Here is a 14,920-nt window from a genome sequence, read left to right as displayed (position 1 = left end):
TGATCGGGAGCGCGCGCACATTCCAGGACTGTAACCCACCGCTTTCCTCGCTCCACCCTCCACTCTATTTCTCCACAGACACGAGGAGGAGTGGAGGGAAAGGCGTGGGAAGCTCACCCTAAAAGTCAGAGAGCTCACCTAAACCTTCGGGCGGATAAAATGGAAACCTTTAACAGTACTCGTTGCAGAACATGTAGAGCATGTCTACAATACTATTATTTTTCTTTAGATAGGCCCCAATGAAAAAGGCATTTCCTTACAACCTTTCCAGTAGAATGGGATCTCTGACTTTTTGCTGTTATAATATGTCACACATTAAGTTCAGTTTGGCCAACATACCACAGCAGGAGCACTCCTCAAGCTGTAACAAAGTTATGATACCGTTAGGTGTATCTGGGCTTCGGATTAAAGATTAATATAAAAGCAATAAAATAAGTTGGTAGTGTGGACCAAACAGATCTGAGATTAAACAGGCGAAGGCTGTGTAATAAAAAATGTCAATGATCATAGTGTCACGTACGGTATTGCACAAAGGTTTTGAGCCACCATTCATTTTTCTATATTTCACTTCCAAGGAGTCAGGCTTTCTTGTAATTTTTAAGAAGAATATTTCTCCAGGCTTTATATAGACATAGTTGCTTTTTCACTCATTTCCAGCCCAGCCTTTGTATCTGACCATTTTCAGAGGAATGTTTGTGCTTACACTAAACACTGACCTATGAATCATTCAAGCATAAAAAGCGCACTTAACGCAAGAGATGGAGTGTTGTGTCTACGCAAAACTGTCACACACAAAAACACATAATATTGTGCCCCGATATTTTCCTATTTCTGTTCCTATTTCTTTAACTGAATGTCAAATGTCAAACATAAGAAACTGACAGGCATACAATAATATTTCTGAGTCAACAAGCTGATTCCCAAAAAACTTGTGTACTGTGTCCTTAAGAAATCTAAGGAAACTGGACAGAAGAAATGGCAGGCATAAGAAAACAGCTGAACTATATCTGAAAGTCATGTCCTTAAGAATTGAGAAAAAAAAATCCAACAAAGACCTGACACAGAATGTCAGGTCAGTCATGAATTGGCCCTGGAGCTCAACATTGCAGAAGTAGTGTGGGATCATCTTGAAAGAGAATAGCACAAAAGGCAACGATCATCCAGCTTTGACAGCTTTGAATGTCTTTCAAAAAGCCTGGCCTGTTCCTGAGGACTGCTTATGAAAAGACAAGAAGTCTTATCTAAAAGAGCTCGGGCTGTGTTGATGAATAAGGGTGGTCGTACCAAATATTGAGTTTCAAATGCATTAGAATTGTACAACCTCTGCATTTGCTTTTAATTACAACGCTGACTTGTATGTTTGCATTATTGTTTAAATAAATCAATGAATTTGCTTCCAACTTTAATAACAAAATATAAAGAAATGAGGGGTGGATCAAGACCTTTTGCACAGTGCTGTAATTGAAAATCATCTCTGCTTTTATAGCTTGGACATCTTTGACCTTCCTCAAAGGCCCAAGACCCAGGGGAGTCAGTAGTTTCTGGTATCAGATTAATAGGTCTTTTGACACCACACAGGTGGAGCAATAAAATGAAATTGTAGTTTACTGATTTCATGCTGAGCTTTTCACATAAGGACGGTCAGTGTTACACTGGGATATTTGAGTAGAACAGAGTGGTTGTTAATATTAGCTGCACTGACATTTTTTTCCTTCAATCACAATTCAAAATGTGTGAAAAGGGCCCATTGTTCAGAGCAGATAATACGGTCATGTAACGCAAAGAAGTCTTATTCTGTGAGCGAGAAATGCATTTCTATGCTTGCCTTTCTTATCATTCTCTTATCACATCTTTTGACCACTCAGATTTATCTCAGGAATGATGCTGGGGTTGTTAAAAGCCTTCAATTCTAAAGCCACTGGAGCAGAGCTCATTTCATGATAAGGTCCAAAGTATACATCCTGTATGTCCTCCAGGCAGATGGTTAGAAATTTACAGAAATGTATAGCTTCTGGGGGGAAGTGCAACCAGGAATATGGCAAAGCATTGTAACACATAATCATACAAACACACGCTAAAGAGCCATTTTGGGTTAAAATATGAAACAGGAAGTGCAGCGCTAAACGCTAAGAGACAAATTAAACAATTCCAACAAGACCAAACTGAAATGCATACGGTTAGGTCCAGAAGATTTTTTTGCAATCTTACCTTTTCCGTCTTTATGACCAGTTGACACTTGTTGATTCGAAGCACTGAACTTGAGTTCTGTAGATGTTCACTTTAACTCTCAAAACAAGGTTACAAAAAGATGCTGATGCTAATGAAGAAGAGCATCATTCGACTGGAAAAACAATATAAATCTATCAGACCGAGGGCAAAACATTTAGGACTGACTAAATAAAAAATCTTGTACATATTAAAAAAGAAATAGAGAGAATGCTTTGACCTGTTCAGCAGCACAACTTTTGCAACCTGTTCTTTAATCTGTGCCTTTTCTATTACGTGCCTTTCTCTTGTTTTGTATATATTTCTCCTGTTTGTTATTTTTTCTTGCTGTCTTACTATTTATATTTTATTCCTACAGATTTGGTGTGAAGCATGGACAATAAAGGGCCATTCTATTCTATTCTATTCTATTCTATTCTATTCTATTCTATTCTAGCCCTGGTGGACCACAAAAGATAATTAAAGTGCATGATGGTAGAATTATTTCTATGGTTAAGAAAAACTTCAAAAACACCTTCATAATATCAAACAAAGTCATAAACACTCTCCAGGGGGTGGGCGTATCATTGTCATCAACAGACGCCTGAATACAGAGAGTTTTCAGAAGGTTTTCAAATAGGTGCAAACCACTGATTATGTTCAAGAACAGAAAGGCCAGATTAGACTTGGCAGAAAACTCTGAAAAGAGCACGCACAAAATAATTCTTTAAACAGAGGAAACCAAGATTAATTTGAACCAGAATGGTGGGGGCGAGAGAACATGGTGGAAGCAATGTTGTGACATGGGCATATTTGGCTGCCAGTGGAACTAGTCACTAGTTTTTATTGATGATGTGACTGCTGCTAGAAGTAGCAGGATGAATTCTGAAGTGTACATGGTTTTAAGCACCGGTCAGATTCAGGCAAATGCTGGAAAACTGACCAGGCAGCTCTTCACAATGTAAATGGATAATGGCTGAATGCATAATGGGAAAACAACCCAAGAGAAATGTGATATTCAACTCAACAGAGCTTTTCAGTCCCTGAAGACAACTCTGAAGAGAGGACTCACAAACAAGCAGCAACTGAAGGTTGTTTGTATAGCTGTGGGCGTGACAGAGCATCTCAAGGGAGGAAGTGCAGCATTTAATGATCTCAATGGTTTGTAGACTTCAGACATTCATTGGCTGCAAAGGATTTTCACCCAAGTATTAAAAACAGTCCTCATATTTCAAATCACTGTATTTTGTTCAATTACTTTTGAGTTAACTTTTGTTACACTCTTTGAATTAAAGGTGAAAGTCTACAAGTTCATATTTTAATTGTTTGATTTAAAATCCACTGCGGTGGTACGCAGAGGCAAAACAAACAAACAAACAAACAAAAAACTGCAGAAACTGCATAAATATATTGACTACAAGTGCAAGGCAGTTTGGCTCAGCTGTAGTGTGTAGTGTAATACTTTGCTTGTGTTAATTAAAAATATAACACGGACTAACGGTGTCATGAATTCAGCAATGTCATGTGTCTCAGCAGTGATCGTGACTTGGTATTTCTCCATACAACACAAAGTCTGTCAGAAGTATCTACTGAGAATATATATGACCTCAATAAAAAATGGGTCACCAGCAGAGATCTTATATCCTTTATGTGCTCGCTCTAGCTTTAATTAGTATTTTGGGTCAGTTTTTAGTACCTAATTTCATATTCATTATGCTTAAATTATCTGTCAAAGTGAGTGTACAGGGCAGTCAGTTTCTCATCGTAGCAGGATAAAACTCCCAAAACACAAAGCCTGCAGATTTTACTTGATATTCACTTTACAAATCAGGTCCCCTCCCAGGAGAGCCATAGTTGTGCGAGTTAACTCTCCACTACACAGTCCATGTACAGTGGTTTGATTCAGAAAAAAAGAGACATTCTCTCTTTTGAGCTCAGCTACAAAGATGCTGAATGAGAGCGCAGTCAGATTTCCTCAGTGGCTAAGAACCTACATTGCAAAAATATCATCCAGTCAAGCTGACCTAGGAAACAGAAGCCAGATCAAGTGCGAGAAGACATCAACGGAATATTTGAATATTTTGTTACAAACTGGCGAATCAGAGTCCACCTTTGAATTAATAATGGTATATAGATTTTAGCTTAGCAGATATTTGTTTGGATGTTTTAAACATGTGTAGTGTTACATTTGAAGAAATATTTATATGTGTTGAAGACAGTCTGTAGTAAGTGTATATGCAACTACAAGGAGCATTATATAACAAAATGCAAATAGATTAGTAATTATTGATAAAGAGAAACCAGACAGTAGCAAGAGCTTTGAGCAGATGGTGTTATTTATTCAGCTGCCTAAGGAATAATCCCATCTACATTTTTAATTGTATAGGTTATGAAATATTAAATGAACAACTCTGATTTTTTTCCTATCACAGATCACTACTTTAGGATCCCGATTACTAAATTCTCCTCAGAGTATATTTATAAATAAAATAAGAAAGCATTTTGAGCTGTTTTAGCCCATCATTGTAAATTTGCGCCTTAAAACATTGATGGAGACGTCTCTGGAAAAGATCCAGTCCTCAGGCATTTCCTCTGGAGTTATCTGCCCTAGCATTCCATCTGAGACGTGGTTATCTGATATATAAAGTTTTATGTAGCTCCTTAAAGCCGCTCCCATGTAGTTTATGCAAGCTTCTTGCTTGTTTACGCCGTACTGCACGGCTTTCAAAGGTGTTCTGTGCTCATTTGTTTTATGTAAATCCAGTGACATTTAACCGCCATGGGAATGCTGAAACTCGTGCTGGAACAGTGTAAATTATGGAGCACATTGCTTTAAACACAACTTCTTTTGAATGTGGCATTGTAATTCAGTAATTTAGGTCTACAAACACATATATCATGGCTCAGAATTATTATCTGACAAGAAGAAATTTAACACGTTTAATCCTGAAGATACTTTTTTGTGAAGCACGGATTTCAAAAGAGTTATATACCAGCAGTAGCAAATATTTCTCCAAATGCTCATCAGCATTTTGAAATTATGCTGTGTGTGCACATAAGGGTTGCATGTGTCCATGTGTTTACCATTTTCAGCTTGCAGGAGCATCTCCTAGCAACTGTGGGCCTGAAAAGCCACATACACAGTCAGTGGGCTCAGGATACGATGGCACATTGCAGCCAGTGGTCCCTATAGCAACATTTCAAACACCATCGAATGCACGGGGAAAACCAAATGGAAAAAGGAGCAGGTGAGCTGCTGAGAGTGGAACCTTTGAGACAGTGTCTCAGACTCTTGCAGGCACAAGAAATACTCCACACCTGGTGTCTTGTCTTTTTTTCTGCAGAACTACTCTTTTCTGTTTTCTTTTACAACAAATATTTGTTTGCAGCAGAAAGAAATGAAAACCCTTTCAGTCGTTACCTTCGTAAATCTTTTTGTTATGTCTTGAACTGATAGCTTGCAGAGTTGCAGTGCATGGCAAATTACTGCAGCGCATGTTGACGTCTTCGCACATTGTTATGTGTTGGTCCATTGCTGCTGTGAGTTAGTGGTATGCAGCATTACAGGAATGTGTGTTTTGTGTTATGCATGCCCTGGCCTGAACTCAGCCTCACACCTCAGCTATTTATTTTAACAAGAAAGGGCAAGACATGTAAGTTCAGCTCACTGGGAAGAAAAACATGTGGGCTGACAACGCAATCTTAATTTAAGGTCCACTGAAAGATCAGAAACAGACAGAGAAACACCTAAAAGTTTCCTTCAGGTGCAGGGCACAGCTCCCTTTGGTTAGACGCCTACATTTTTAAAATCAAAACAAGACTGAGTGCACTTCCCTTTTCTCTGCTCCAGGAATCGAATAGGTTTGTGCCCGGATTCATCTGTTCTTAGGTGTTTTCTTAGAACAAATGCTGACATCTTGCTGTCGGTAAAGGAACTGGATTTTAAATATTGGCTTGGTGAAATTCTCCTGAAGGAGAACCACTTTGGAACCGGTGTTGGGTGCAGATCTGATGTTTCGAAACATTTCCTTTATCTTTAAGATCTTCCATTTTTATCACTGTCTTATTATTTATGTAATGCTATCCCCACAAAGAAGGTTATGCAGTGTTTGCAAGCGTGTCATTACTCTGTCTGTAAAAAAAAAAGAGTTTTGAATGAATTCTGATAAAAAAAAAAAAAATCTTGTAGAGTTGGGTCATATTAACACTTTGTTGAAAATTGAAATTTGTCTTTCACCCACCAAGGTCACCAAGGTCAACTTAATGATTTGTTGGTCAAAAATTAACATTTGACCTCTGACCTCTCCTTCAACATCAACAGATGATCTGAAGGTCAAAGTGATAATAATGCTACATAGAGTTATTTGAAATGACAATAGTTGTCAGACTGACAAGAACATGCTGGCATGGGATACATTTGGAGAAAAGCTGATTCATTTTATTATGGCTTTGTTGTGTGTATTACAATAAGACGTTATAACCATTTAAGTATGTAATAATATGAATAAATGTACAATATTTCTTAATAATAATAATTATTATTAATTGAAAAAAATTAACTTGTGATAACAAAAAAATCACTTGATATTTATTAAACATAATTTTAATAAATGAACTTTACTAAACGGGAAGATGAATGCTCGGTATTTACTGTATCTACTCAAGTAAAAAAAATAAATAAATAAAAAAGTAATTGTACTCAAAATTATATCAGTTATATTAAATCTTCCAGTAGTCACAGATTTCAAAAGGCCAAGTAAATCTTTGCACTTATTTTTACTGCACTACAAACATCTTAACGTAAAACAAAATGAATATATAGAAAGTACAAGATTATTCCTGCTCTGGTCGAGGGTTTTACTCTTGGACTGCTTCTTGTTTGGTTTTTCTCTCAAACTATCCAAACCTCACCCTGAAAGGCATTAACTAAATATTTAGTTAAATGATGGAAACAGGACTATACTTAGAAGCCCTACTTTTATTATGATTTAGTCAACTTGTGGATGAAACTTTCTTTACTTGAGATTAGAGACAAAAATCTTTTTTTAGGAAGAGTTTTCTTTTATGCCTTTTAGTGCTGATGACTTGTGTTCAGTAAAAATTAAGTAAATAAATAAATAAATAAATAAATAAACCAATAACATAAGCCTGTAACTTAGGTACCAAGGTATCTGAGCATCAGATGATGGAAAAGAAAATAATTACAGAGGCTTGGTATTTCTTTCTATGAGGTACTTTGTTGCCAGGGTAACTGAAGTAAAGCAATGGGCTTTTTATTATGTGGCTTGTCATAACAAAGCCCAATTTTCTCATGGCTATTATGAAAATGTTCCCACTTTGATATGTTGGAAATGTCATCCACTATACAGGGATGAGAGGCGTGCTGCAGTCAGTTAAAACAGCCATGTGTACTCAGATAGTTTGCTTCAGTGTTTTGGACTTGACTGTATGCAGTCTGTAATTGATCAGATCCACAATCTATAAGAAAAAAAAGATTTTGTTGCCATTTTGCATCTTTACACCATCACAGTGATTTTAAATCAGACAATCAAAATGTGATTTAAGTGCAGAATTTCAGCTTAAATTAAAGGGATTTAACTTAAACTGTTTAGGTGGTAGCTATTTCTAAGCACAGACCTCCATTGACAGACCCTCAAAATTAAACAAATATTAAATAAATAAGGGATTGTTTTAAATACATGTCCTAACATTTCCAGTCAATGACTGCGTGAAGTCCAGAATCTATGGATTTCACCAAATGTTGTTTCCTCCCTTGAGATGCTCCATTAGGTCTTTTGTAAAGCAACCTTTGGATGCTGCTTGTTTGTGGGTGTCTCTCCATTCAGTTTTGTGTTAAATGTCTGAACAGCATGCTCCACTGGGTTAGATCGGGTGACTGGCTTGGCCGTCGAAGACTATCCTATTTCTTTGCCCTGAGAAATCTTGGGTTGCCTTTGCGACTTTGGCTCTTTGTCCATTTGCACTGTGAAGAGCTGTCTGGTTAGTTTTTCAGCATTTGCCTGAATCTGAGTGGAGCTTATATCCCTGTACACTTCAGAGTTCATCCTGCTACTTCTATCAGCTGTAACATCACACGTTATTCTGTGGTCTTCCGGGTCTTTTGTTGTTGTTTAGTCAACCTGTTATTCCATTCTGTTTATAAAAAAAATTAAAGTGGTTTGCTGTTGGTTTATTTTTGCATCACTTTGGACCTCATATTGAAAATGCCAGTGGAAAACTGAACAACAGGTCTCACCTAGCCATGGAGCTGCTTTTCAGTCAATTTTCCAACTAATTTTGATCTTCTGAAAATGGGGAAACTCAGAAAATAAGGTCTGTAAAAACCAATAAATCAAAGCTGAAAGTCTGCACTTCAATCACATCTCGATTGTTTGATTTTAAACCATCTGTGGCGGTTCACAGAAGCAAAACTACAAAAGCTTTATCACTGTCTAAATACTTATGAACATTAATGTGATTACGACCAATCACAGGTCACCTGTATGCCCTCCACCTCACCTTTGCAACAGTATCCTTCAGTAGAGAAGTGCCACTTTGTGCTGACTCACCTCATTCAAGCAACAAAAGCTGCTTCTATTTACAGCTCTCGGTGTAAGTTCAACAGCTCTAAAAATGAAATGACTGGAAAATTCCAAGCAACAGTTTGATCTTAACACGAACACTGGGACATACTGATCTATGAGACTGCGTTCATTTTACCTGCATGTGCCTAATAGCAGAAACTGACCTCCATTGCTGAAAAAAATAATGAGTGACCGAGCTCTGTTTCCCCCCAGCCACATCTCTGCTGAAAACTGTTGCCGTCCTCAGTTTGAGATTTTCTTTCTTAACAACATAGCTTTTCACTACAGCTGCATAAAACCCGTCAGTGTGGGCTGTTTTTCGTCCACGCTGCTCCCGCCCAGGTAAGGAGGGACAGCGAGGACTGTCAGCAGTGAGTGAGTGAAGGCAGATGAAGCTGCTGTCGTTGATCCAGCCCTCTCCTCCGCATTAGCAGCAGCAGCAGCAACAGCAGGATCGCAAGATGGTAGCAGCGCACACTTCTTCACATTCCTCGGAATCTGCCGAGTGGATGATTTGTCTGGATAAGAGGTAATCACTTTATACCATTTCACCCGACCCATCTCAGGCTAGTGTAAGAGCGATGAATTAACGAGGAAATATCGCGATTTGGATTTTTATCCTGTAAGGAACTTGGGCGTTGTGTTTCAGTGGCTGCATTTAAACATTCAAATAAACGGAATTAGGACGTCGTGAGTCCGATCACAGCTTGAGTTAGTGCATCCTTGGACGCGCCAAGGTTACCTTTCCTACAGCCTCTGACCTCACTGTTGACTAAAGGAGTCACGCACAGTGATCCACTTAGCTGTAGAGTTGGGGAAAGCAAAGGCATCAGCTTCAGACTGGGATTTATTAATTATGTCAAATTACTTGCCAATTACTTGGCTCTTTGATGCATTCTACTTACTTCAATTGCTCACTATCTGGGATTATTGTAATAATCAGCAGCAAACTGCTTTCTGTGACTACTGGAAGATCAAAGATCAAATACTGATATCATTATAATAAGACATTAAAAGATATTTAATATGTGTCATGGTTATAATGTATAGTACTTTTTTATTTGAGAGAAATTTGTTCTGCAACTTTTGCCGTGAGCAGTAATGAAATTGCTGAATGCAGGCGGACATAGAGGATTATTGCAAGGGTGGCCAAGCTATGACCATTAACTATATTGGAGTCCTTCAGCTAGCAAAAATCTTTTTTCTGCTTGGCATAATGCTGCAGGAAAATCAGTCAACTTTTCAATCTTGTGCTCTTTTGACTTGATTGTGCCAACATGGCAGCCATGTACAAGTATTACTGAGGACTCATATAAAGTACTGCTTCTTTCTGCTGCTCCCTTATTCACAAACAGTCACCACAGCAGGTAACTCTGCGTGTTTAACCTCATAGATTTTTTTTTTAACGATTGCCCCTCCTTGACTCTTTCTATCTTCTGCTGGATCAAACAGGGATCTTTCACTTTTTAGGTGAATGTGTTAACCTCTACACTATGAAGTCAGAAAAACTGCAGGCAGGCTGGCTTCACCATTTGTTGTGTTGATGGTTTTGTCACAGAGATGTGGCCCTTTAGTCTGTTTTGGCCACGGCCACATCTATCTATCTATCTATCTATCTATCTATCTATCTATCTATCTATCTATCTATCTATCTATCTATCTATCTATCTATCTATCTATCTATCTATCTATCTATTTTAATTCTTACTGCATGTTTTTTTTTTTTTTACATTATTTTTTACATTTACATGCTTAGACAGTTTGGCCAATATGCAAGTATATACTGGATGCAGCTCAGGTGTTAGTGGGTTGCTTACTATTGATCTACAGGATGATGACAATAAGGGGTGCAGCATATATCAAAAGGTCCAAAGTACAACAGCTACACACAGCAAAGTGACACAGGGTGCCAGACGTGTTTACACAGTAATATCCTCTGCTTGCTTGTAGAAGCCACCTGTGTCCCTCAAGTCAAATGGTTCTTGGGTGACTCACCTTTTCCAAACAGCAAACAGCATCCATGAGTCACCCTATCATTCATTTGACACTTTTACATTGAAATTCAGTGGATGATAGACATCTAAGTTTATCCAAACTGCTTGATTATTTAACAGTTTGGAAAAGATTGGTGAATACGAAAAGCAGTTGTGTCATTTCCTGAACTAAGCTCACAGACAAATTACATCTCACTCATCAATACGCTCATTATTTGACATCTCAGGTTGGATTACTGGTCATTAGGTTGATCATTGTTTGCATTGTACAAATTGTAACAAGCTTGCATGATGAAGATAATCGTTTCTCACTTGCACGTCAAACTGGCACTTTCTGCTTTTTTCTCTGTTCTTTCTGTTTTTTTCATCTAGGTCAGTTTTCAAACAGACACTGGCTTTGAAAGTCAGGCTCCCACACATCTCGCTCTTTCTCGCAGTCTCTCTTTCTCTTGCCTTGTCCTGATTATGATAATGCAGGGTAGAAAAACAGAATACATTAAAAGCGGCTGCACTGCTGAACATAGGGTCTTATCAAGGAGTACATACAATTATAGAGGCATAATGTGAGGTTAAAGGTTTCCAGGGAATACACAATGAAAAGTCTTTTTTTTCCCCGCAAGCTGTTACTTAGTGTATTGTAAAACTATAGAGCAGTACATTTTCAAAAAACAAAAGCACAAAGGTTGTTTCCATCTTTGAATTATTGATAATGTTTGGTTTCACTTTTTTTCAAAAGCCGGACCTTGTTTCAAAGGTGATGTAAGCTGCAGTTTATCCACCCACCAGTTACATCAGAGGCTCTGGACTGAGTGTAACAAAAGTGAGACAGGCACAGAACAGAGAGGTAAAAATTCAGTGCAGGGATTAGTGCAATAACAAATGATATTCAGTTTGAACGTGCCATTAAAAATGGAGTCAAAACTGGGTCAGGCTTTTCAATTTAAATAAAAGAACAAAAGAAATTTTTACTCTAAGGTCTGTGCAACTTTGGAAATAAAGCCTTTCTTATTGCTGCAATGCAACTCATGAATGCAGCAGCCGTGCACACTGGGAAATTGACAGTTATTGTTTGAGAGGAACGAAATTATTGGTTCAACAAAAATCTGACTGTAGAATAAAAACAAATTGTTCTAAATGAGACAGATGCGAGAGATAATCTCAAACTAAATTTGGTGTGCTTTTATTAAAGAGTACATATTCTGTTAATTGCTATATTTTTATTCCTGGACTCAGTTACAGTTTTTCTCAGTCGCTTTGGTGCATTTCTCACAACAGAATTGAACTCTCCACCACTACTAAGGCACTTCTCAAAACAATTAGTGCAAACTGCAAAACATGGTGGATAACTTGCAAAAGTGAGTCACTCCATCAAAAAGAAAAGTCAGGTGTCCAAAATAAGTTGTCAATGCATCAACAACAAATCCCTTGAGCAAAACAGACAATACATTCATCAAAAGCAAGTACTGATACCAAACAAAGTGTCAGGGCTGTCACAATTACAAGTCATTAGACCAGCACCTTTGGTCACAAAATCACATGGTCTGAACATGTTCCCATTGTGACGGATGTCTTTGTAGGTGCTTCCCAATGACATGTCAAGTCCGGACCGCATGCATGGCATGTTGAAAACCATAAATTGTAAAGGACAATCAAGACACTCCATATGCACTCTTGATAATATTTAATTGAAACTGTTCACAGCATTGTGCAAACTGGGGAAATACAGTAAATCAAACATTTTACAGCAAACAAACTCACCTAGACAGTAAACCTCACTGCAGTAGTTACGACTCAAAAAAAACAAACTGAAAAACAGACACTGCTGCATATCAATCATTGATATCTAGACGCTCCCGTCTGTCTGCCCACATATTTGCATCAACATCACAGCGTATGTCAGCTCTATCGATGCATCGGGGAAAGTATCTTCTGGAGTGTCGAATCCACCCTCTGCAGGACTCTGCTGTGATGTCATCACAAGCTGCATCCATAGCTGCTAGCAGGGTCATTTGGGTATGTGGATGCCTGTCATATACCTTCCACCTCCAGGAAGAGAAAAACTCCTCAATTGGATTCAGGAATGGACTGTAAGGAGGAAGAAACTCCATAAGCATCCTGTCGTGTGCTGCAAACCACTGCCTGACTACAGCAGAGTGATGGAAGCTTACATTATCCCAAACCACTACATACATTGTCCGATTGTCACCAGGATCATCCCTTCCATTTTGTGGGATCAGGTCCCTATGAAGAGCATCCAGAAAAGCCAACAGGTGTTGTGAATTGTATGCACCAATACGAGGAATATGGGTGTGAACACCATTCTCTGAGATTGCGGCACACATTGTAATATTCCCTCCTCGTTGGCCTGGGACATCAATGGTGGCTCTTTCTCCAATGTGATTCCGTCCACGCCGTCTGCCTTTTGCGAGATTGAATCCCGCTTCGTCAAGATATACAAACATGTGCAGGGGTTCCCTGGCCTCCAACTCCAGGATATGCTTTACAAAGGATGAGAATCAGACAGGTCTGTAATGGTGCATTTGGCAGAACAGATTGTACAGTTGGAATTGTACATAGGATTACAGTAACATGCATAAATGTAGGTTGAGTACATGGCCTAAACTGTTACAGTGAACAGAGGTACATATGCGAACATGTGTTACCTGTACATACTGGTGACGGAGCTCCTTCACTCGATCACTGTTCCGTTCAAATGGCACTCTGTACAATTGCTTCATGGACATTTCATTCCGTCTGAGGACTCTGTCTATGGTGGAAATTGATATTGACTGAATATTTCCGAAGATGGTGTCATCGTTTACGACAGTTCTTTGTATTTCTCTCAGTCTCAAAGCGTTGTTTGCAGCCACCATTGCACAAATTCTTTCCTCTTGCTGCGGAGTCATAAGTGGACCTCTTCCACCTCCTCTAGGTTGTCTGGCAGTCCTTTTTGGGATGCAGATGGGAAAACACACACATGTAAGCGCAAACATGCTTACAGTGATTGTCACAGGACTATCATTCAAAACTCCTTTCTTTACAGCATTACTGTATTGTACCACAGCACACTATGCCACACCTGGGCCAAGTCTGCGCTTCAGTTACAGTACGTCTATGTGTAAGGATCTGTAAGGTCATGTCCTAATGCAAGTCTCCTGTATGACTATGAAAGTGCAGAGCAAATTAGTTTGTGCTGCATACTGTAACTAGATTACGGTGTGCTCACCTGTTTTCCCGACGAAATGTCTGGATGATAGAACTTACAGTAGTTCTCCCAACATTTGGCTGCACCCTTCGACCAGCCTCGGCCATTGTGAGGCCATGGTTTATCACATGATCCACAAGTGTTGCCCTGATTTCGTCAGGAACGTGTCTATGTGGTTGGCCTCTTCTCACCCGGTTTTGTCCTCGTCCTCCACCGATCCTCACTCCTCTTCCACGAGGCTGACGTTCCATGTTCTGCTGTTTTGTAGATTCAGTATGCACCTCATGCCAATCCTGTCTGTTGGTTTACATTACAGTATATATGTACTTGTGGAGTGGGGGATGCTGTGCCGCGGTTCACCTGTGACTGGGTAGGAGAGGCTTTTCATTGGTTGCAAGTAGGAGTGACACACACCAATTTTCATTAGTGTGAGATAAGGTTCACCTGAGACATGTAGTTTATGGAGATTTTCATGGGAACTCCTCCAAAATAGGGTTTTCAAAATGGGTGTATGAATCGTTTGACAAGCTGTTCAGCAATTTTGAGTGCACTGACACAAGCAATGCAATGAAGACTATTAGTTGTAAGGACAATGACTATTCAGCCGGTACAAGTATGAATAATTGTGACATTCATGATGAAAGAAAGGAGATAGTGATGAATAGGAAGTCAAACGTGACCATTCTTTAGATATTTGTACTCACTCAACTGCTTCATGTCCAAAGGCATTTGCCTTTGGACGCAGTGAACGTGAAACCGCCACAGGGTTGTGCCAAAACGACTACATGTTGTGGTGGTTGAACTAACTGTTGTGCAATGTTTAATTCTGTTGTGAGAAATGCACCAAAGCGACTGAGAAAAACTGTAAAATAGGTTTGCATGATCCACAGCTTAAAATAACCCATGCAAGAGTCTTGAGACTTTCTTTTAAT

The 14,920-nt window shown here is 38.9% G+C and overlaps 1 protein-coding gene and 1 long non-coding RNA gene across 3 annotated transcripts in view; one reads left to right on the top strand and one right to left on the bottom strand.

Annotated features, from left to right (window-relative positions):
• Positions 1-9,004: 9,004 nt before the first annotated feature.
• The window catches only part of rapgef4a (Rap guanine nucleotide exchange factor 4a), a 40,049-nt gene continuing 34,133 nt past the window's right edge, over positions 9,005-14,920 (top strand). Inside the window, exon 1 of one of the 2 annotated variants that reach the window (XM_086267594.1) lies at positions 9,005-9,318. In XM_086267594.1, the coding sequence (XP_086123720.1) occupies positions 9,251-9,318 (68 nt within the window). In that variant the 5' untranslated portion in view covers positions 9,005-9,250. The remainder of the gene's footprint in view (positions 9,319-14,920) is intronic. The other variant, XM_086267595.1, reaches the window with a different exon arrangement.
• Positions 12,450-13,701, bottom strand: LOC147311586 (uncharacterized). The gene is made up of 2 exons (XR_015125479.1): positions 13,447-13,701; positions 12,450-13,281 (listed from the first exon to the last, which is right to left on the bottom strand). It is a non-coding gene; the product is annotated as an uncharacterized LOC147311586 (long non-coding RNA).

This window comes from Aulonocara sp. 'chitande type north' Nkhata Bay, linkage group LG16 (genome assembly GCF_057382095.1).
Source record: "Aulonocara sp. 'chitande type north' Nkhata Bay isolate Kocher_YH1m ecotype deep benthic linkage group LG16, A_spYH_male_GT1.1, whole genome shotgun sequence".
In the NCBI taxonomy this organism is placed as follows: domain Eukaryota; kingdom Metazoa; phylum Chordata; class Actinopteri; order Cichliformes; family Cichlidae; genus Aulonocara; species Aulonocara sp. 'chitande type north' Nkhata Bay.
This window is presented reverse-complemented; position numbering and strand designations above follow the sequence as displayed.